The sequence below is a fragment of the Petromyzon marinus genome, chromosome 85, assembly GCF_048934315.1.
Source record: "Petromyzon marinus isolate PM22_M1 ecotype Great Lakes invasive population chromosome 85, UKy_Petmar_22M1.pri1.0, whole genome shotgun sequence".
Classification (NCBI taxonomy): domain Eukaryota; kingdom Metazoa; phylum Chordata; class Hyperoartia; order Petromyzontiformes; family Petromyzontidae; genus Petromyzon; species Petromyzon marinus.
This window is the reverse complement of record NC_133750.1, coordinates 1,078,997-1,103,179: the sequence shown is the minus strand read 5'-3', so window position 1 is coordinate 1,103,179 and position 24,183 is coordinate 1,078,997. Positions and strand designations below refer to the sequence as shown.

General features: G+C 48.8%; 2 protein-coding genes across 3 annotated transcripts in view; one reads left to right on the top strand and one right to left on the bottom strand.

Annotated features, from left to right (window-relative positions):
- Positions 1–6,421, bottom strand: part of PRKAA2 (protein kinase AMP-activated catalytic subunit alpha 2) — a 37,541-nt gene extending 31,120 nt beyond the window's left edge. Inside the window, exons 1-3 of the mRNA XM_076057840.1 lie at positions 6,186–6,421; positions 2,077–2,218; positions 10–103 (exon numbers count right to left, since the gene is read on the bottom strand). Of these exons, the coding sequence (XP_075913955.1) occupies positions 10–103; positions 2,077–2,218; positions 6,186–6,360 (411 nt within the window). The 5' untranslated portion in view covers positions 6,361–6,421. The remainder of the gene's footprint in view (positions 1–9; positions 104–2,076; positions 2,219–6,185) is intronic.
- A 1,196-nt stretch (positions 6,422–7,617) lies between these two features.
- The window catches only part of LOC142907909 (rapamycin-insensitive companion of mTOR-like), a 38,034-nt gene continuing 21,468 nt past the window's right edge, over positions 7,618–24,183 (top strand). Inside the window, exons 1-4 of one of the 2 annotated variants that reach the window (XM_076057839.1) lie at positions 7,618–10,664; positions 13,997–14,044; positions 19,894–19,991; positions 23,188–23,252. In XM_076057839.1, the coding sequence (XP_075913954.1) occupies positions 10,616–10,664; positions 13,997–14,044; positions 19,894–19,991; positions 23,188–23,252 (260 nt within the window). In that variant the 5' untranslated portion in view covers positions 7,618–10,615. The remainder of the gene's footprint in view (positions 10,665–13,996; positions 14,045–19,893; positions 19,992–23,187; positions 23,253–24,183) is intronic. The other variant, XR_012931331.1, reaches the window with a different exon arrangement.

Here is a 24,183-nt window from a genome sequence, read left to right as displayed (position 1 = left end):
GACACTCACCCGGCCATTCTTGCAGATGTAATCAAAGAGCTCTCCCCCACTCACGTACTCCATGACCATGAAGAAGTCAGTCGGAGTACTGATCACTTGGTAGCTGAGACACACATAGAGACACACACAGAGACACACACAGAGACACACACAGAGACACACACAGAGACACACACAGAGACACACACAGAGACACACACAGAGACACACACAGAGACACACACAGAGACACACAGAGAAACACACACAGAGACACACACAGAGACACACACAGAGACACACACAGAGACACACACAGAGACACACACAGAGACACACACAGAGACACACAGAGAAACACACACAGAGACACACACACAGACACAGAGACACACACAGAGACACACAGAGAGACACACAGAGAGACACACACAGAGACACACACAGAGACACACACACAGAGACACACACAGAGACACACACAGAGACACACACAGACACACACAGAGACACACACAGAGACACACACAGAGACACACACAGAGACACACACAGTGAGACAGAGACACACAGAGACACACACAGAGACACACACAGAGACACACACAGAGACACACAGAGACACACAGACACACACACAGAGACACACACAGAGACACACACACAGACACACACACAGAGACACACACAGAGACACACACAGACACACACACAGAGACACAGAGACACACACAGAGACACAGAGACACACACAGAGACACACACAGAGACACACACAGAGAGACTCACACAGAGACACACACAGAGACACACACAGAGACACACACAGAGACATACACAGAGACACACACAGAGACACACACAGATACACACACACAGAGACACACACAGAGACACACACACAGAGACACACACACAGAGACACACAGAGAGACACACACAGAGACACACACACAGACACACACACAGACACACACAGAGACACACACAGAGACACACACAGAGACACACACAGAGACACACAGAGACACACACAGAGACTCACACAGAGACACACACAGAGACACACAGAGACACACACAGAGACACACACAGAGACACAGAGACACACACAGAGACACACACAGAGACACACACAGAGAGACACACACAGAGAGACTCACACAGAGACACACACAGAGACACACACAGAGACACACACAGAGACACACACAGAGACACACACAGAGACACACACAGATACACACACACACAGACACACACAGAGACACACACACAGAGACACACACACAGAGACACACAGAGAGACACACACAGAGACACACACACAGACACACACACAGACACACACAGAGACACACACAGAGACACACACAGAGACACACACAGAGACACACACAGAGACACAGAGACACACACAGAGACTCACACAGAGACACACACAGAGACACACACAGAGACACACACAGAGACACACACAGAGACACACAGAGACACACACAGAGACACACACAGAGACACACACAGAGACACACACAGAGACACACACAGAGAGACACACACAGAGACTCACACAGAGACACACACAGAGACACACACAGAGACACACACAGAGACACACACAGAGACACACACAGAGAGACACACACAGAGACTCACACAGAGACACACACAGAGACACACACAGAGAGACACACAGAGACACACACAGACATACAGTGTGTGAGTGAGTGGGTGAGTGAGTGAGTGGGTGAGTGAGTGAGTGGGTGAGTGAGTGGGTGAGTGAGTGAGTGGGTGAGTGAGTGGGTGAGTGGGTGAGTGAGTGGGTGAGTGACTGAGTGAGTGAGTGGGTGAGTGAGTGGGTGAGTGGGTGAGTGAGTGGGTGAGTGACTGAGTGAGTGAGTGGGTGAGTGGGTGGGTGGGTGAGTGAGTGGGTAAGTGGGTGAGTGAGTGGGTAAGTGGGTGAGTGAGTGGGTGAGTGAGTGGGTGAGTGACTGAGTGAGTGAGTGGGTGAGTGGTGAGTGAGTGGGTGAGTGAGTGACTGAGTGAGTGACTGAGTGACTGAGCGAGCGAGTGAGTACACGCTTTATCCCTCACAGCTTGATGATGTGTGGATGCCGGAAGAGCTTCAGGTTCTGGATCTCCCGTTTGATCTTCCCCACGACGTCCAAGCTTCGGATTTTGTGACGGTTCAGAATCTTCACAGCGACCTTGTGGCCCGTCAGCTGGTGCTCACCCACTGTCACCATCATCATCATGATCATCAGTGTCATCATCATCATCACTGTCATCATCAGTGTCATCATCAGTGTCATCATCATCATCATCATCAGTGTCATCATCATCATTGTCATCATCATCATCAGTGTCATCATCAGTGTCATCGTCGTCATCATCATCATCAGTGTCATCATCATCAGTGGCATCATCAGTGTCATCATCAGTGTCATCAGCAGTGTCATTATCATCATCAGTGTCATCAGCAGTGTCATCATCAGTGTCATCATCAGTGTCATCATCATCATCAGTGTCATCATCATCAGCGTCATCATCATCAGTGTCATCATCATCATCATCAGTGTCATCATCAGTGTCATCATCATCATCATCAGTGTCATCATCAGTGTCATCATCACCAGCGTCATCATCATCAGCGTCATCATCATCAGCGTCATCATCATCAGTATCATCATCATCATCAGTGTCATCATCAGTGTCATCATCATCGTCATCATCATCATCGTCATTAGTGTCATCATCGTCATCATCATCAGTGTCATCATCATCAATGTCATCATCAGTGTCATCATCATCAGTGTCATCAGCGTCATCAGTGTCATCATCATCATCATCAGTGTCATCATCAGTGTCATCATCATCATCAGTGTCATCATCATCAGCATCATCATCAGTGTCATCATCAATGTCATCATCATCAGTGTCATCAGTGTCATCATCATCATCAGTGTCATCATCATCATCATCAGTGTCATCATCGTCATCATCATCATCAGTGTCATCATCATCATCATCAGTGTCATCATCATCAGTGTCGTCATCATCATCAGTGTCATCATCATCAGTGTCATCATCAGTGTCATCATCAGTGTCATCATCATCAGTGTCATCATCATCAGTGTCATCATCATCAGTGTCATCATCATCATCAGTGTCATCATCATCATCAGTATCATCAGTGTCATAATCATCATCAGTGTCATCATCATCATCATCAGTAGCGTCATCATCATCAGTAGTGTCATCATCAGTGTCATCAGTGTCATCATCATCATCAGTGTCATCATCAGTGTCATCATCAGTGTCATCATCAGTGTCATCATCATCATCATCATCAGTGTCATCATCATCATTGTCATCATCATCATCAGTGTCATCATCAGTGTCATCGTCGTCATCATCATCATCAGTGTCATCATCATCAGTGGCATCATCAGTGTCATCATCAGTGTCATCAGCAGTGTCATTATCATCATCAGTGTCATCAGCAGTGTCATCATCAGTGTCATCATCAGTGTCATCATCATCATCAGTGTCATCATCATCAGCGTCATCATCATCAGTGTCATCATCATCATCATCAGTGTCATCATCAGTGTCATCATCATCATCATCAGTGTCATCATCACCAGCGTCATCATCATCAGCGTCATCATCATCAGCGTCATCATCATCAGTATCATCATCATCATCAGTGTCATCATCAGTGTCATCATCATCGTCATCATCATCATCGTCATTAGTGTCATCATCGTCATCATCATCAGTGTCATCATCATCAATGTCATCATCAGTGTCATCATCATCAGTGTCATCAGCGTCATCAGTGTCATCATCATCATCATCAGTGTCATCATCAGTGTCATCATCATCATCAGTGTCATCATCATCAGCATCATCATCAGTGTCATCATCAATGTCATCATCATCAGTGTCATCAGTGTCATCATCATCATCAGTGTCATCATCATCATCATCAGTGTCATCATCGTCATCATCATCATCAGTGTCATCATCATCATCATCAGTGTCATCATCATCAGTGTCGTCATCATCATCAGTGTCATCATCATCAGTGTCATCATCAGTGTCATCATCAGTGTCATCATCATCAGTGTCATCATCATCAGTGTCATCATCATCAGTGTCATCATCATCATCAGTGTCATCATCATCATCAGTATCATCAGTGTCATAATCATCATCAGTGTCATCATCATCATCATCAGTAGCGTCATCATCATCAGTAGTGTCATCATCAGTGTCATCAGTGTCATCATCATCATCAGTGTCATCATCAGTAGCAGCGGCAGTGTCATCATCAGTGTCATCATCATCATCATCATGTGTCATTATCATTATCAGCAGCAGCAGCATCATCATCAGCATCATCATCAGCAGCAGTGTCATCATCAGCAGCAGCAGCAGCGAGTGGAGGTGCCAGGCTAGGTGCATCATCACTGTGTGAGTGACTGAGTGACTGACTGAGTGAGTGACTGAGTGAGTGACTGAGTGAGTGACTGAGTGCGTGACTGACTGAGTGACTGAGTGAGTGACTGAGTGACTGACTGCCTGACTGAGTGACTGAGTGAGTGACTGAGTGACTGAGTGAGTGACTGAGTGAGTGACTGACTGCCTGACTGAGTGAGTGACTGACTGAGTGACTGACTGAGTGACTGACTGACTGAGTGAGTGAGTGGGTGAGTGACTGAGTGAGTGACTGACTGAGTGACTGACTGAGTGACTGAGTGACTGACTGAGTGCTTGAGTGATGATGATCATCAGTGTCATCATCATCGTCATCATCAGTGTCATCATCAGTGTCATCATCATCAGTGTCATCATCATCATCAGTATCATCAGTGTCATAATCATCATCAGTGTCATCATCATCATCATCAGTAGCGTCATCATCATCAGTAGTGTCATCATCAGTGTCATCAGTGTCATCATCATCATCAGTGTCATCATCAGTAGCAGCGGCAGTGTCATCATCAGTGTCATCATCATCATCATCATGTGTCATTATCATTATCAGCAGCAGCAGCATCATCATCAGCATCATCATCAGCATCATCATCAGCAGCAGTGTCATCATCAGCAGCAGCAGCAGCGAGTGGAGGTGCCAGGCTAGGTGCATCATCACTGAGTGAGTGACTGAGTGAGTGACTGAGTGAGTGACTGAGTGCGTGACTGACTGAGTGACTGAGTGAGTGACTGAGTGACTGACTGCCTGACTGAGTGACTGAGTGAGTGACTGAGTGACTGAGTGAGTGACTGAGTGAGTGACTGACTGCCTGACTGAGTGAGTGACTGACTGAGTGACTGACTGAGTGACTGACTGACTGAGTGAGTGAGTGGGTGAGTGACTGAGTGAGTGACTGACTGAGTGACTGACTGAGTGACTGAGTGACTGACTGAGTGCTTGAGTGACTGACTGACTGCCTGACTGAGTGACTGACTGAGTGACTGACTGAGTGCCTGAGTGAGTGACTGAGTGAGTGACTGACTGAGTGACTGACTGAGTGACTGACTGAGTGAGTGACTGGTTGACTGACTGAGTGAGTGACTGACTGAGTGACTGAGTGACTGACTGAGTGACTGCCTGAGTGAGTGACTGAGTGACTGACTGATTAACTGACTGACTGAGTGCCTGACTGAGTGACTGACTGAGTGAGTGACTGACTGACTGAGTGACTGACTGAGTGCTTGAGTGAGTGACTGACTGACTGCCTGACTGAGTGACTGACTGAGTGACTGAGTGACTGACTGAGTGTCTGAGTGAGTGACTGACTGCCTGACTGAGTGACTGAGTGACTGACTGAGTGACTGACTGAGTGCCTGACTGACTGACTGACTGACTGAGTGACTGAGTGATTGCCTGACTGCCTGACTGAGTGACTGACTGAGTGACTGAGTGACTGACTGAGTGTCTGAGTGAGTGACTGACTGCCTGACTGAGTGACTGAGTGACTGACTGAGTGACTGACTGAGTGCCTGACTGACTGACTGAGTGACTGACTGAGTGACTGAGTGATTGCCTGACTGCCTGACTGAGTGACTGACTGAGTAACTGAGTGAATGACTGCCTGACTGAGTGACTGACTGCCTGACTGCCTGAATGAGTGTCTGCCTGACTGCCTGCCCGAGTGAGTGCCCGCAGTCGGAGGGTGCCAGCCTAGGTGCACCTTTAACTTTTCCGAATGTACCCACTCCCAGCGTGTCCCCCAACAGGTAGTGGCCGATCTTCACGCGCTGATCGCCGCCACCCGAGGCGGCGGCGGCGGCGGCGGCGGCGGCGGGGGCGGTGGCGACGCCTCCATGCCGGTGGCGAGACGCGGAGGACGACGAAGACGACTCCATTGTTGTGGAGATGGTGAAGGAGGAGGCGATTCCGATTAGGTTTTTTTATGAATCGCGGAATCGATTTTTGGGGGGTGGGTAATGTTAAGTAATGGGGGAATCGATTTTGACAATCGTTAGCGGTTGAATCGGGGAAAGGAATCGATTGTAAGACTCCATTGCGGTAATGGTGGTGAAGGAGGAGACGATTCCAATTAGGTATTTTTAAAAATCGCGGAATCGATTTTTGGGGGTGGGTAATGTTAAGTAATGGGGGAATCGATTTTGATAATTGTTTGGTAGGTGAATCGTGAAGAGGAATCGATTCTAAGACTCCATTGTGGTGATGGTGGAGGCGAAGAAGGAGGAAGGGGCGATTCCGATTATGTTTATCGGAATCTCGGAATCGATTTTTGGGGGGTGGGTAATGTTAAGTAATGGGGGAATCGAATTTGATAATTGTTTGGTAGGTGCATCGGGGAAAGGAATCGATTCTAAGACTCCATTGTGGTGGTGATGGTGGTGTTGGAGGAGGAGGTGGCGATTCCGATTACGTTATTTATCAATCGCGAAATCGATTTTTGGGGGGTGGGCGGGTAATGTTAAGTAATGGGGGAATCGATTTTGATTATTGTTGGTAGGTGAATCGGGAAGAGAAATCGATTCTAAGACTCCATTGTTGTGATGGTGGTGGTGAAGGAGGAGGAGGGGGCGATTCCGATTATGTTTTTAATAATCGTGGAATCGATTTTTGGGGGTGGGTGGGTTATGTTATGTAATGGGGGAATCGATTTTGACAATCGTTAGCGGTTGAATCGGGGAAAAGAATCGATTCTAAGACTCAATTGCAGTAATGGTGGTGGTGAAGGAGGCGATTCCGATTACGTTTTCAGGAATCGCGGCATCGATTTTTGGGGGTGGGTAATGTAAATAGATGGGGGAATCGATTTTGACAATCGTTAGCAAGTACTCGTGCAGAAGAATCGATTAAAAGACTCCATTGCGAAGGAGGTGTGGGAGGCGATTCCGGATAGGTTTATGGAATCGAGTAATTGATTATGGGGGTGTTTTAATGTTAAGGGATGGGGGAATCGATAGTAATTCATCGTGTATGGGAGTCGATAGGAGGAATCGATTTTTAGATTCCAAAGTTGTTGGTAGCGTTGGAGGGGGTGAAGGTTGCGATTCCGATTCACAATTTATGAATCGTGAAATCGATTTGGGAGGGGGGGGTGAATGTCAACAGGCTTGAGATGGACTGGGGAATCGATTAGAAGATTCGCTAACGTTTAATCGACGGAAGAATCGATTCACATACTCCATTGTTGCAGTGGTGGTGACAGTGGACAAGGGGAATCGATAATACAGAATCGAAACCAATGGAATCGTAGATATGGTAATCGACAAGCCTAGGTCAATACGCAGTGATGGAGAGATTGAGGAGGAATCGAAAACAAAGAATCTAAACCAATGGAATCGAAGATTGGGAAATCGATAGTGGGAGTCAATACTAAGTGATGGGGGAGATGGAGACGGAATCGATAAGAAATATTCTAAACCAAAGGAATCGATGATTGGGAAATCGACAAGGCGAGGTCAATACTAAGTGATAATGAAAGGGAGGAGGAATCGATTACAATTAATCGAAACCAACATAATCGAAGACAGGAGTCAATACAAAGTTATGGGAGAGAAGAAATCGATTCAAGTGGAATCGACCTCAACTAAATCGTCAGAATCGATTTTGTGTGTTTTTTATCAACAACCCTCTGGCGAGATGGCAGCCGTCGATTCCGATTCTTTGTAATCGCCGCCCCGTGGCGTATTCAACGCGGGCTGAATCGACAATTGAGTCGGCATCTTCAAGCGCTTTACGGATTTTCGGATTACCTTCGGCGGCACCACCACCACAGCCACCACCACAACAACCACAACCACCACAACCACCACCACAGCAGGAGAGGGGAGATGGGAGGGGGAGTCGATTAGAGTGTCGCCGATTATAGAGAATCGATTACCCCGTGTTCCACACGCTCGCAATGTGTGAGTGTCTCTCTGTGAGTGTCTCTCTGAGTGTCTCTGTCTCTGTGAGTGTCTCTCTGTGAGTGTCTCTCTGTGAGTGTCTCTCTGAGTGTCTGTCTCTCTGTGAGTGTCTCTCTGTGAGTGTCTCTCTGTGTGTGTCTCTCTGTGAGTGTCTCTCTGTGAGTGTCTCTCTGTCTCTGTGAGTGTCTCTCTGTGAGTCTCTGTCTCTCTGTCTCTGTGAGTGTCTCTCTGTCTCTGTGAGTGTCTCTCTGTCTCTGTGAGTGTCTCTCTGTGAGTGTCTCTCTCTCTCTGTGAGTGTCTCTGTGAGTGTCTCTCTGTGAGTGTCTCTCTGTGAGTGTCTCTCTGTGAGTGTCTATGTGTGAGTTTCCGTGTCTCTGTCTCTCTGTGTGTGTCTCTGTGAGTGTTTCTCTGTGAGTGTCTCTCTGTGAGTGTCTCTGTGAGTCTCTGTCTCTCTGTCTCTGTGAGTGTCTCTCTGTGAGTGTCTCTCTGTGAGTGTCTCTCTGTGTGTCTCTGTCTCTCTGTCTCTGTGAGTGTCTCTCTGAGTGTCTCTGTGTCTCTGTCTCTCTCTGAGTCTCTCTGAGTGTCTCTGTCTCTCTGTGAGTGTCTCTCTGTGAGTGTCTCTCTGTGAGTGTCTCTCTGTGTGTCTCTGTCTCTCTCTCTCTGTGTGAGTCTCTCTGAGTGTCTCTGTCTCTCTGTGAGTGTCTCTCTGTGAGTGTCTCTCTGTGAGTGTGTCTCTGTGTCTCTGTCTCTCTGTGAGTGTCTCTCTGTGTGTCTCTGTCTCTCTGTCTCTGTGAGTGTCTCTGTGAGTGTCTCTGTCTCTGTGTGTGTCTCTGTGAGTGTCTCTCTGAGTGTCTCTGTCTCTCTGTCTCTGTGAGTGTCTCTGTGAGTGTGCCTCTGTCTCTCTGTGAGTCTCTCTGAGTGTCTGTCTCTCTGTGAGTGTCTCTGTGAGTGTCTCTGTGTCTCTCTGAGTGTCTCTCTGTGTCTCTGTCTCTCTGTGTCTCTGTCTCTGTGAGTGTCTCTCTGTGTGTCTCTGTGAGTGTCTCTCTGTCTCTGTGAGTGTCTCTCTGTGAGTGTGTCTCTGTGTCTCTGTCTCTCTGTGAGTGTCTCTCTGAGTGTCTCTGTGTCTCTGTCTCTGTGAGTGTCTCTCTGAGTGTCTCTGTCTCTGTGTGTGTCTCTGTGAGTGTCTCTCTGAGTGCCTCTGTCTCTCTGTGAGTCTCTCTGAGTGTCTGTCTCTCTGTGAGTGTCTCTGTGAGTGTCTCTGTGTCTCTCTGAGTGTCTCTCTGTGTCTCTGTCTCTCTGTGTCTCTGTCTCTGTGAGTGTCTCTCTGTGTGTCTCTGTGAGTGTCTCTCTGTCTCTGTGAGTGTCTCTCTGTGAGTGTGTCTCTGTGTCTCTGTCTCTCTGTGAGTGTCTCTCTGAGTGTCTTTGTGTCTCTGTCTCTGTGAGTGTCTCTCTGAGTGTCTCTGTCTCTGTGTGTGTCTCTGTGAGTGTCTCTCTGAGTGTCTCTGTCTCTCTGTGAGTCTCTCTGAGTGTTTGTCTCTCTGTGAGTGTCTCTGTGAGTGTCTCTGTGTCTCTCTGAGTGTCTCTCTGTGTCTCTGTCTCTCTATGTCTCTGTCTCTGTGAGTGTCTCTCTGAGTGTCTCTGTGTCTCTGTGAGTGTCTCTGTGTCTCTGTCTCTGTGAGTGTCTCTCTGAGTGTCTCTGTCTCTCTGTGCGTGTCTCTGTGTCTCTGTGAGTGTCTCTGTCTCTGTGAGTGTCTCTCTGTGAGTGTCTCTGTGAGTGTCTCTCTGTGAGTGTTTCTGTGAGTCTCTGTGAGTGTCTCTGTGTGTCTCTGTGAGTGTCTCTCTGTGTGTGTCTCTGTGTGTGTCTCTGTGTGTCTGTTTGTGTGTCTCTGTGTGTGTCTCTGTGTGTGTCTCTGTGTGTCTGTGTGAGTCTCTGTGTGTGTCTCTGTGTGTGTCTCTGTGTGAGTCTCTGTGTGTGTCTCTGTGTCTCTGTCTGAGTGTCTCTCTGTCTGTGTGTGTGTCTCTGTGTGAGTATCTCTGTGTCTCTCTGAGTGTCTCCGTGTGAGTCTCTGTGTGTGTCTCTGTCTCTCTGTGAGTGTCTCTGTCTCTCTGTGAGTGTCTCTGTCTCTGTGTGTCTCTGTGTCTCTGAGTGTCTCTGTGTGTCTCTCTGTCTCTGTGTGTCTCTGTCTCTCTGTGTGTGTCTCTCTGTGTCTCTGTCTCTCTGTGAGTGTCCCACATGGCTGTGTCTTTCCGTGGGCGGACGCTCCTCAACCCTCGACTCAGAGGTCAGTCAACAACATCAACCACATCAACAACAACATCAACAACAACAACAACATCAACAACATCAACAACTACATCAACAACAACATCATCATCATCAACATCATCAACAACAACATCAACAACAACAACATCATCAACATCATCATCAACAACATCAACAACAACATCAACAACAATAACATCAACAACATCATCAACAACAACATCAACCACATCAACAACAACATCAACAACAACATCATCAACAACATCATCATCAACATCATCATCAACATCATCATCAACAACATCATCAACAACATCATCATCAACATCAACAACAACATCATCAACAACATCAACATCAACAACAACAACATCATCATCAACATCATCATCAACAACATCAACAACATCAACAACAACAACAACAACATCATCAACAACATCATCATCAACAACATCAACATCAACAACATCATCAACAACATCAACAACATCAACAACATCATCAACATCATCATCAACAACATCAACAACATCAACAACAACATCAACAACATCAACAACAACAACATCAACAACATCATCAACATTAACAACATCAACAACATCAACAACATCAACAACATCAACATCATCATCAACAACATCAACAACATCATCAACAACATCAACAACAACATCAACAACAACATAATAAACAACAACATCATCAACAACATCAACAACAACATCAACAACATCAACAACAACATCATCATCAACAACATCAACAACAACATCAACATCAACAACAACATCATCAACAACATCAACATCAACATCATCAACATCATCATCAACAACATCAACAACATCAACAACATCAACATCAACAACAACATCATCAACATCATCATCAACAACATCATCAACATCAACAACAACATCAACAACATCATCAACAACATCATCATCAACAACATCAACAACAATAACATCAACAACATCAACAACATCATCAACAACAACATCAACATCAACAACAACATCATCAACATCATCATCAACAACATCATCAACATCAACAACAACATCAACAACATAAACAACAACAACATCAACAACAACATCAACAACATCATCAACAACAACATCATCAACATCATCATCAACAACATCATCAACATCAACAACATCATCATCAACAACAACATCATCAACATCATCATCAACAACATCATCATCAACAACATCATCATCAACAACATCATCAACAACAACATCAACAACATCAACAACAACATCATCAACAACATCAACATCATCAACAACAACAACATCAACATCAACAACAACATCATCAACAACAACATCAACAACAACATCAACAACAACATCAACAACTACATCAACAACATCATCAACAACAACAACAACATCATCAACAACATCAACAACATCAACAACATCATCAACAACATCAACAACATCAACATCAACAACAACATCATCAACAACATCAACAACAACATCAACATCATCAACATCATCATCAACAACATCAACATCATCAACAACATCAACAACATCAACAACAACATCAACAACATCAACAACAACAATAACATCAACAACAACAACATCAACAACAACAACATCAATAACATCAACAACATCAACAACATCAACATCAACAACATCAACATCAACAACAACATCAACAACATCAACAACAACAACATCAACAACATCAACAACAACATCAACAACATCAACAACAACATCAACAACATCAACAACATCAACATCATCATCAACAACAACATCAACAACATCAACAACAACAACAACATCAACAACATCATCAACAACATCATCAACAACAACAACATCAACCACATCAACAACAACATCAACATAAGTAGGAGTAATTATCTTAATGTCTGTGTCTCTCTGTGTCTTTGTGTCTCTCTGTGTCTGTCTCTGTGTCTCTCTGTGTCTCTGTGTCTGTGTCTCTCTGTGTCTCTCTGTGTCTCTGTGTCTCTCTGTCTCTGTGTCTCTCCGTGTCTCTATCTCTCTATCTCTGTGTCTCTCTGTGTCTCTGTCTCTCTGTGTCTCTGTGTCTCTCTGTGTCTGTCTCTGTGTCTCTCTGTGTCTGTCTCTCTGTGTCTCTGTCTCTCTGTGTCTCTGTGTCTCTCTGTGTCTGTCTCTGTGTCTCTCTGTGTCTGTCTCTCTGTGTCTCTGTCTCTGTGTGTCTCTGTGTGTCTCTGTGTCTCTGTCTGTGTCTCTGTCTCTCTGTCTGTGTCTCTGTGTGTCTCTGTGTGTCTCTGTGTGTCTCTGTCTGTGTCTCTGTGTCTCTGTCTCTGTGTCTCTCTGTGTCTCTGTGTCTCTCTGTGTCTGTCTCTGTGTCTCTCTGTGTCTCTGTGTCTGTCTCTCTGTGTCTCTGTCTCTGTGTGTCTCTGTGTGTCTCTCTGTCTGTGTCTCTGTCTCTCTGTCTGTGTCTCTGTGTGTCTCTGTGTGTCTCTGTGTCTCTGTCTGTGTCTCTGTGTCTGTGTCTCTGTCTCTCTGTGTCTCTGTCTCTCTGTGTCTCTGTCTCTCTGTGTCTCTGTGTCTGTGTCTCTGTCTCTGTGTGTGTCTCTCTGTGTGTCTGTGTGTGTCTCTGTGTGTCTCTGTGTGTCTCTATGTCTCTCTGTGTCTCTGTGTCTCTGTCTCTCTGTGTCTCTGTCTCTCTGTGTCTCTGTCTCTCTGTGTCTCTGTGTCTGTGTCTCTGTCTCTGTGTGTCTCTGTGTCTCTGTGTCTGTGTGTCTCTGTCTGTCTCTCTTTCTGTGTCTCTGTGTCTCTGTCTGTGTGTCTCTGTCTCTGTGTCTCTGTCTCTGTCTCTCTGTGTCTCTGTGTCTCTGTCTGTGTGTCTCTGTGTCTCTGTCTGTGTCTCTGTCTGTGTCTCTCTGTCTCTGTGTCTCTGTGTCTGTATCTCTGTCTGTCTCTCTGTGTCTCTGTCTGTGTGTCTCTGTGTCTCTGTGTCTCTGTGTCTCTGTCTGTGTGTCTCTGTGTCTCTGTCTGTGTCTCTGTCTGTGTCTCTCTGTCTCTGTGTCTCTGTGTCTGTATCTCTGTCTGTCTCTCTGTGTCTCTGTCTGTGTGTCTCTGTGTCTCTGTCTCTCTGTGTCTGTGTGTCTCTGTGTCTCTGTGTCTCTGTGTCTGTGTGTCTCTGTGTCTCTCTGTCTCTGTGTGTGTCTCTGTGTGTGTCTCTGTGTGTCTCTCTGTGTGTCTCTCTGTGTGTCTCTGTGTGTGTCTCTGTGTGTGTCTCTGTGTCTCTGTCTGTGTGTCTCTCTGTGTCTCTGTCTGTGTGTCTCTGTCTGTGTGTCTGCAGGTCGCAATGACAGTGGAGAGGAGACGGTGCCACTGGACCTCACCAGGGGTGAGACACAGAGACAGAGACAGAGAGACAGAGACACACAGAGACACACAGAGACACACAGAGACAGAGACACAGAGACACACAGAGACACACAGAGACACACAGAGACACACAGAGACAGAGACAGAGACACAGAGACACACAGAGACACACAGAGACAGAGACACAGAGACACACAGAGACACACAGAGACACACAGAGACACACAGAGACAGAGACAGAGACACAGAGACACACAGAGACACACACAGAGACACACAGAGACACAGAGACACAGACACAGAGACACACAGAGACACAGAGACACACAGAGACACACACAGAGACACACAGAGACTCACAGAGACACACAGAGACACACAGAGACAGAGACAGAGACACAGAGACACACAGAGACACACACAGAGACACACAGAGACACAGAGACACAGACACAGAGACACACAGAGACACAGAGACACACAGAGACACACACAGAGACACACAGAGACTCACAGAGACACACAGAGACACACAGAGACAGAGACAGAGACACAGAGACACACAGAGACACACACAGAGACACACAGAGACACACAGAGACAGAGACACACAGAGACAGAGACAGAGACACAGAGACACACAGAGACACACACAGAGACACACAGAGACACACAGAGACAGAGACAGAGACACAGAGACACACAGAGACACACACAGAGACACACAGAGACACAGAGACACAGACACAGAGACACACAGAGACACAGAGACACACAGAGACACACACAGAGACACACAGAGACACAGAGACACAGAGACAGAGACACACAGAGACACAGAGACACACAGAGACACACACAGAGACACACAGAGACACAGAGACACAGAGACAGAGACACACAGAGACACAGAGACACAGAGACAGAGACAGAGACACACAGAGACACACAGAGACACAGAGACACACAGACAGAGACAGAGACAGAGACACACAGAGACACACAGAGACACAGAGACAGAGACAGAGACACACAGAGACACACAGAGACACAGAGACACACAGACAGAGACACAGAGACACACAGACAGAGACAGAGACACACAGAGACACAGAGACACAGAGACAGAGACAGAGACACACAGAGACACACAGAGACACAGAGACACAGAGACAGAGACACACAGAGACACACAGAGACACAGAGACAGAGAGACAGAGACACAGAGACAGAGACACACACAGAGACACAGAGACACAGAGACACACAGAGACAGAGACACACAGAGACAGAGACACACAGAGACACAGAGACACAGAGACAGAGACACACACAGAGACACACAGAGACACAGAGACACACACAGAGACACACAGAGACACACAGAGACACAGAGACACACACAGAGACACACACAGAGACACAGAGACACAGAGACAGAGACACACAGAGACACACAGAGACACAGAGACAGAGACACAGAGACAGAGACACACACAGAGACACAGAGACACAGAGACACACAGAGACAGAGACACACAGAGACAGAGACACACAGAGACACAGAGACACAGAGACAGAGACACACACAGAGACACACAGAGACACAGAGACACACACAGAGACACACAGAGACACACAGAGACACAGAGACACACACAGAGACACACACAGAGACTCACACAGAGACACAGAGACACGCAGAGACACACAGAGACACACACAGAGACACACACAGAGACTCACACAGAGACACACACAGAGACACACACAGAGACACACACAGAGACTCACACAGAGACTCACACAGAGACACACACAGAGACACACACAGAGACACACACAGAGACACACACAGAGACACACACAGAGACACACACAGAGACACACACAGAGACACACAGAGACACACACAGAGACTCACACAGAGACTCACACAGAGACTCACACAGAGACACAGAGACACAGAGACAGAGACACACAGAGACACAGAGACACAGAGACAGAGACACAGAGACAGAGACACACACAGAGACACACACAGAGACTCACACAGAGACACACACAGAGACACACACAGAGACACACACAGAGACACACACAGAGACTCACACAGAGACACACACAGAGACACACACAGAGACACACACAGAGACTCACACAGAGACACACACAGAGACACACACAGAGACACACACAGAGACACACAAAGACACACACAGAGACACACACAGAGACTCACACAGAGACTCACACAGAGACTCACACAGAGACACAGAGACACACACAGAGACACACACAGAGACACACACAGAGACACACAGAGACACACACAGAGACACACACAGAGACACACAGAGACACACAGAGACACACACAGAGACACACACAGAGACACACACAGACACACAGAGAAACACACAGACACACAGAGACGCACACAGAGACACACACAGAGACACACAGAGACACACAGACACACACAGACACACAGAGACACACACAGACACACACAGAGACACACACACAGAGACTCACACAGAGACTCACACAGAGACACACACAAAGACACACACAGAGACACACACAGAGACACACAGAGAGAGAGAGACACACACAGAGACACACACAGAGAGAGACACACACAGAGACACAGAGACACGCAGAGACTCACAGAGACACACACAGAGACACACAGACACAGAGACACAGATACACACAGAGACACAGAGAGACAGAGACACAGACAGAGAGACACAGAGAGACTCACAGAGACACAGACATGCAGACACAGAGACACAGAGACACAGACACAGACAGAGAGACACAGACAGAGACAGAGACACAGACACAGAGACACACACATACAGAGACACAGAGACACAGACAGAGACACAGGGACATGGATAATCGTGTCTCTCCCCGTGTCTCTCCCCGTGTCTCTCTCTCCCCGTGTCTCTCTCCCCGTGTCTCTCTCTCCCCGTGTCTCTCTCCCCGTGTCTCTCTCTCTCCCCGTGTCTCTCTCTCCCCTTGTCTCCCCGTGTCTCTCTCTCCCCATGTCTCTCTCTCCCCGTGTCTCTCTCTCCCCGTGTCTCCCCGTGTCTCTCTCCCCGTGTCTCTCTCTCCCCGTGTCTCTCCCCGTGTCTCTCTCTCCCCGTGTCTCTCTCCCCGTGTCTCTCCCCGTGTCTCTCTCTCTCCCCGTGTCTCTCTCCCCGTGTCTCTCTCTCCCCGTGTCTCTCCCCGTGTCTCTCTCCCCGTGTCTCTCTCTCTCCCCGTGTCTCTCTCCCCGTGTCTCTCTCTCTCCCCGTGTCTCTCTCTCTCCCCGTGTCTCTCTCCCCGTGTCTCTCTCTCCCCGTGTCTCTCCCCGTGTCTCTCTCCCCGTGTCTCTCTCTCTCCCCGTGTCTCTCTCCCCGTGTCTCTCTCTCCCCGTGTCTCTGTCTCTCCCCGTGTCTCTCTCACCCCGTGTCTCTCTCCCCGTGTCTCCCCGTGTCTCTCTCCCCGTGTCTCTGTCTCCCCGTGTCTCTCTCTCTCCCCGTGTCTCTGTCTCTCCCTGTGTCTCTCTCTCCCCGTGTCTCTCTGCCTCCCCGTGTTTCTCTCTCCCCGTGTCTCTCTCCCCGTGTCTCTCTCTCCCCGTGTCTCTCCCCGTGTCTCTCTCCCCGTGTCTCTCTCTCTCCCCGTGTCTCTCTCTCCCCGTGTCTCTCTCTCTCTCCCCGTGTCTCTCTCTCCCCGTGTCTCTCTCACCCCGTGTCTCTCCCCGTGTCTCTCCGTGTCTCTCCCCGTGTCTCCCCGTGTCTGTCTCTGTCCCCCCGTGTCTCTCTCTCCCCGTGTCTCTCTCTCCCCGTGTCTCTCTCTCCCCGTGTCTCTCCCCGTGTCTCTCTCTCCCCGTGTCTCTCTCTCCCCGTGTCTCTCTCTCCCCGTGTCTCTCCCCGTGTCTCTCTCTCTCCCCGTGTCTCTCTCCCCGTGTCTCTCTCTCCCCGTGTCTCTCCCCGTGTCTCTCTCCCCGTGTCTCTCTCTCTCCCCGTGTCTCTCTCCCCGTGTCTCTCTCTCTCCCCGTGTCTCTCTCTCTCCCCGTGTCTCTCTCCCCGTGTCTCTCTCTCCCCGTGTCTCTCCCCGTGTCTCTCTCCCCGTGTCTCTCTCTCTCCCCGTGTCTCTCTCCCCGTGTCTCTCTCTCTCCCCGTGTCTCTGTCTCTCCCCGTGTCTCTCTCACCCCGTGTCTCTCTCCCCGTGTCCCCCGTGTCTCTCTCCCCGTGTCTCTGTCTCCCCGTGTCTCTCTCTCTCCCCGTGTCTCTGTCTCTCCCTGTGTCTCTGTCTCCCCGTGTCTCTCTCTCCCCGTGTCTCTCTCTCCCCGTGTCTCTCTGTCTCCCCGTGTCTCTCTCTCCCCGTGTCTCTCTCCCCGTGTCTCCCCGTGTCTCTCTCTCCCCGTGTCTCCCCGTGTCTCTCTCTCTGTCTCCCCGTGTCTCTCTCTCCCTGTGTCTCTGTGTCTCCCTGTCTCTCTCCCCGTGTCTCTCTCTCCCCGTGTCTCTCTCTCTCCCCGTGTCTCTCTCTCTCCCCGTGTCTCTCTCCCTGTGTCTCTCTCCCCGTGTCTCTCTCTCCCCGTGTCTCTCTCCCTGTGTCTCTCTCCCCGTGTCTCTCTCTCCCCGTGTCTCTCCCCGTGTCTCTCTCTCCCCGTGTCTCTCTCTCCCCGTGTCTCTCTCTCCCCGTGTCTCTCCCCGTGTCTCTCTCTCTCCCCGTGTCTCTCTCCCCGTGTCTCTCTCTCCCCGTGTCTCTCCCCGTGTCTCTCTCCCCGTGTCTCTCTCTCTCCCCGTGTCTCTCTCCCCGTGTCTCTCTCTCTCCCCGTGTCTCTCTCTCTCCCCGTGTCTCTCTCCCCGTGTCTCTCTCTCCCCGTGTCTCTCCCCGTGTCTCTCTCCCCGTGTCTCTCTATCTCCCCGTGTCTCTCTCCCCGTGTCTCTCTCTCTCCCCGTGTCTCTGTCTCTCCCCGTGTCTCTCTCACCCCGTGTCTCTCTCCCCGTGTCCCCCGTGTCTCTCTTCCCGTGTCTCTGTCTCCCCGTGTCTCTCTCTCTCCCCGTGTCTCTGTCTCTCCCTGTGTCTCTGTCTCCCCGTGTCTCTCTCTCCCCGTGTCTCTCTCTCCCCGTGTCTCTCTGTCTCCCCGTGTCTCTCTCTCCCCGTGTCTCTCTCCCCGTGTCTCCCCGTGTCTCTCTCTCCCCGTGTCTCCCCGTGTCTCTCTCTCTGTCTCCCCGTGTCTCTCTCTCCCTGTGTCTCTGTGTCTCCCTGTCTCTCTCCCCGTGTCTCTCTCTCCCCGTGTCTCTCTCTCTCCCCGTGTCTCTCTCTCTCCCCGTGTCTCTCTCCCCGTGTCTCTCTCCCCGTGTCTCTCTCTCCCCGTGTCTCTCCCCGTGTCTCTCTCCCCGTGTCTCTCTCTCTCCCCGTGTCTCTCTCCCCGTGTCTCTCTCTCTCCCCGTGTCTCTCTCTCTCCCCGTGTCTCTCTCTCCCCGTGTCTCTCTCCCCGTGTCTCCCCGTGTCTCTCTCTCCCCGTGTCTCTCTCCCCGTGTCTCTCTCCCCGTGTCTCTCTCTCTCTGTGTCTCTGTCTCCCCGTGTCTCTCTCTCCCCGTGTCTCTCTCCCCGTGTCTCTCTCTCCCCGTGTCTCTCTCCCCGTGTCTCCCCATGTCTCTCTCCCCGTGTCTCCCCGTGTCTCTCTCTCCCCGTGTCTCTCTCCCCGTGTCTCTCTCTCCCCGTGTCTCTCTCTCCCCGTGTCTCTCTCCCCGTGTCTCTCTCTCTCCCCGTGTCTCTCTCTCCCCGTGTCTCTCTCTCCCCGTGTCTCTCTCTCCCCGTGTCTCTCTCTCCCCGTGTCTCTCTCTCCCCGTGTCTCCCCAGCTCCCAGTGAATGTCTCCGTGAGATTTTGCTGAACGTGGCCAAGAGTCATGGAGTGTCCAACGGACGCAAGCTAGGACATCTCAATAACCTCACACGCGTGAGACACTCACACTTACTCACACACTTACACTTACACACTCTTACACACTCACACTTACACACTCTTACACACACACTTACTAATACACTTACACTTACTTACACACTCTTACACACTCACACTTACACTCACTCACTTACACACTCTTACACACTCACACTTACACTCACTCACTTACACACTCTTACACACTCACACTTACACTCACTCACTTACACACTCTTACACACTCACTTACACACTTACAGTCACGGAGTGTCCAACGGACGCAAGCTGGGACATCTCAATAACCTCACACGCGTGAGACACTCTCACACTTACTCACACACTTACACACTCTTACACACTCACTTACACACTCTTACACACTCACACACACACTCACTTACACACTTACACTCTTACACACTCACACTTACACACTCACTTACACACTTACACTTTTACACACTCACTTACACACTCACACTTACACACTTACACTTACACACACTTACACACACACTTACACACTTACTTACACACTTACACTTACACACTTACACTTAAACACTCACACTTACACTTACTTACACACTCACTTACACACTTACACACTCACACTCACTCTTACACACTTACACACTTACACTCACACTTACTTACACACTCACACACTTACACTCACACTCTTACACTTACACACTTACTTACACACACACACTCACACTCACTCTTACACACTCACACTTACACACTCACTTACACTTACACACTCACTTACACACTTACACACTCACTTACACACTTACACTTACACACTCACTTACACACTTACACACTCACACTTACACTCACACTTACTTACACACTCACACTCACTCTTACACACTTACACTTACACACTCACACACACTTACACACTCACACTTACACACACACTTACACTTTTACACACTCTCTTACACACTTACACACTCACACTTACTTACACACTCACACTCACTCTTACACACTTACACACACTCTTACACACTCACACTTACACTCTTACACACTTACACTTACACACTCACACTTACACTCACTCTTACACACTTACACACACTCTCTTACACACTTACTTACACACTCACACTCACTCTTACACACTCACACTTACACTTACTTACACACTCACTTACACACTCACACTTACACACTCACACTTACACACTTACTTACACACTCTTACACACTCACACTTACACTCACACACTTACTTACACACTCACACACTTACACACTTACACACACTTACACACTTACACTTACACACTTACACTTACACACCCTCTTACACACCTACACACTCACACTTACACACTCACACTTACACACTCACACTTACACACTCTTACACTCTTACACACTTACTTACACACACTCTCTTACACACTTACTTACACACTTACACACACTCTCTTACACACACTTACTTACACACACACACTCACACACACTCACACTCACTTACACACTTACTTACACACTTACACACTCTCTTACACACTTACACACACTCTTACACACTCACTTACACACTCTTAAACACACTTACACACTTACACACTCACACACACTTACACACTCACACTCACTCTTACACACACTTACACACTTACACACTTACTTACACACTCACACACTCACACACTCACTCTTACACACTTACACACTTACACACTCTCTTACACACTTACTTACACACTCTTACACACTCACACACTTACACACTTACACTTACACACTTACTTACACACACACTTACACACTTACACACTCACACTTACACACTTACACTTACATCACTTACTTACACACTTTTACACTTACACACTTACTTACACACTTATACACTTATATACTTACTTACACACTCACACACTCTTACACACTCACACACACACTTACACACTCTTACACACTTACTTACACACTTACACACTTACATACACACACACTCACACCCAGACACACACACAGACACACACACATACACACACACACAGTGACACACACACACACACAGACACACACAGACACACACAGTGACACACACAGACAGACACACACACACAGACACACACACAGACACACAGACACACACATACACACACAGACACACACACACACAGACACACACACACAGACACACACACACAGACACACACACACACTACACACACACACCACACACACAGACACACACACACAGACACACACACACAGACACACACACACATACACACACACACAGACACACACACACTTACATACACACACACATACACACACACACACACACTTACACACACACACACACATACACACTTACATACACACACACACACTTACACACACTTACACACTTACATACACACACATAGGCAAACACACAGACACACACACTTACATACTTACATACACACACACAGACACACTTACATACACACTTACACACTTACATACACACAGACACACACACACAGACACAGTCACACACACACAGACACACACACTTACATACACTTACATACACACACACACTTACATACTTACACACACATACTTACATACACACACACACAGACACACACACACAGACACGCACACTTACATACACTTACATACACACAGACACACAGACACACACACAGACATACACACACACACAGACACACACAGACACACACACACAGACACACACACACAGACACACATACACACAGACACATACACTTACATACACACACACAGACACACACACACACAGACACACACACACACAGACACACACACACACAGACACACACACACAGACACACACACACCTACACACACACACAGACACACAGACACATACACACACACAGACACGCACACTTACATACACTTACACACACACACACACAGACACACACACACACAGACACACACAGACACACACACACACACAGACACAGACACACACACACAGACACACACAGACACACACACAGACACACACACAGACACACACAGAGACACACACACAGAGACACACACACAGAGACTCACACAGAGACTCACACAGAGACACATACACACACACACACAGACACACACACACACACTGGCTGACCGCCCTTGCCCTGGGGCTACACGGGGGACCTTTGTCTGTGTCTCTGTCCAGTTGGTGTCCAGCGCCGGACACAGCGAGGAGCGTCTCGGATTCACACACAGGGAGATAATTATTTGGTGAGTGGGTGAGTGGGTGGGTGAGTGAGAGGGTGAGTAAGTGGGTGAGTGGGTGGGTGAGTGGGTGAGTGGGTGAGTGAGTGGGTGGGTGAGTGGGTGAGTGGGTGGGTGGGTGGGTGAGTGAGTGGGTGGGTGGGTGGGTGGGTGGCTGGGTGAGTGAGTGGGTGGGTGAGTGAGTGGGTGAGTGAGTGAGTGAGTGGGTGAGTGGGTGGGTGAGTGAGTGGGTGGGTGAGTGGGTGGGTGAGTGGGTGAGTGGGTGAGTGAGTGGGTGGGTGAGTGAGTGGGTGAGTGAGTGGGTGAGTGAGTGGGTGGGTGAGTGGGTGAGTGGGTGGGTGAGTGAGTGACTGAGTGAGTGAGTGGTGAGTGGGTGAGTGAGTGGTGAGTGGGTGAGGAGTGAGTGGGTGAGTGGGTGAGTGGGTGGGTGAGTGAGTGAGTGAGTGGGTGAGTGGGTGAGTGGGTGAGTGAGTGGGTGGGTGGGTGAGTGAGTGGGTGGGTGAGTGAGTGGGTGAGTGAGTGGGTGAGTGAGTGAGTGAGTGGGTGGGTGGGTGAGTGGGTGGGTGAGTGGGTGAGTGGGTGAGTGGGTGAGTGAGTGGGTGGGTGGGTGGGTGGCTGGGTGAGTGAGTGGGTGGGTGAGTGAGTGGGTGAGTGAGTGAGTGAGTGGGTGAGTGGGTGGGTGAGTGAGTGAGTGAGTAGGTGAGTGGGTGAGTGGGTGAGTGAGTGGGTGAGTGGGTGGGTGGGTGAGTGGGTGGGTGGGTGGGTGAGTGGGTGGGTGGGTGAGTGGGTGAGTGGGTGGGTGAGTGGGTGGGTGGGTGGGTGGCTGGGTGAGTGGGTGGGTGAGTGAGTGGGTGGGTGAGTGGGTGGGTGAGTGGGTGAGTGGGTGAGTGGGTGAGTGAGTGGGTGGGTGGGTGGGTGGCTGGGTGAGTGAGTGGGT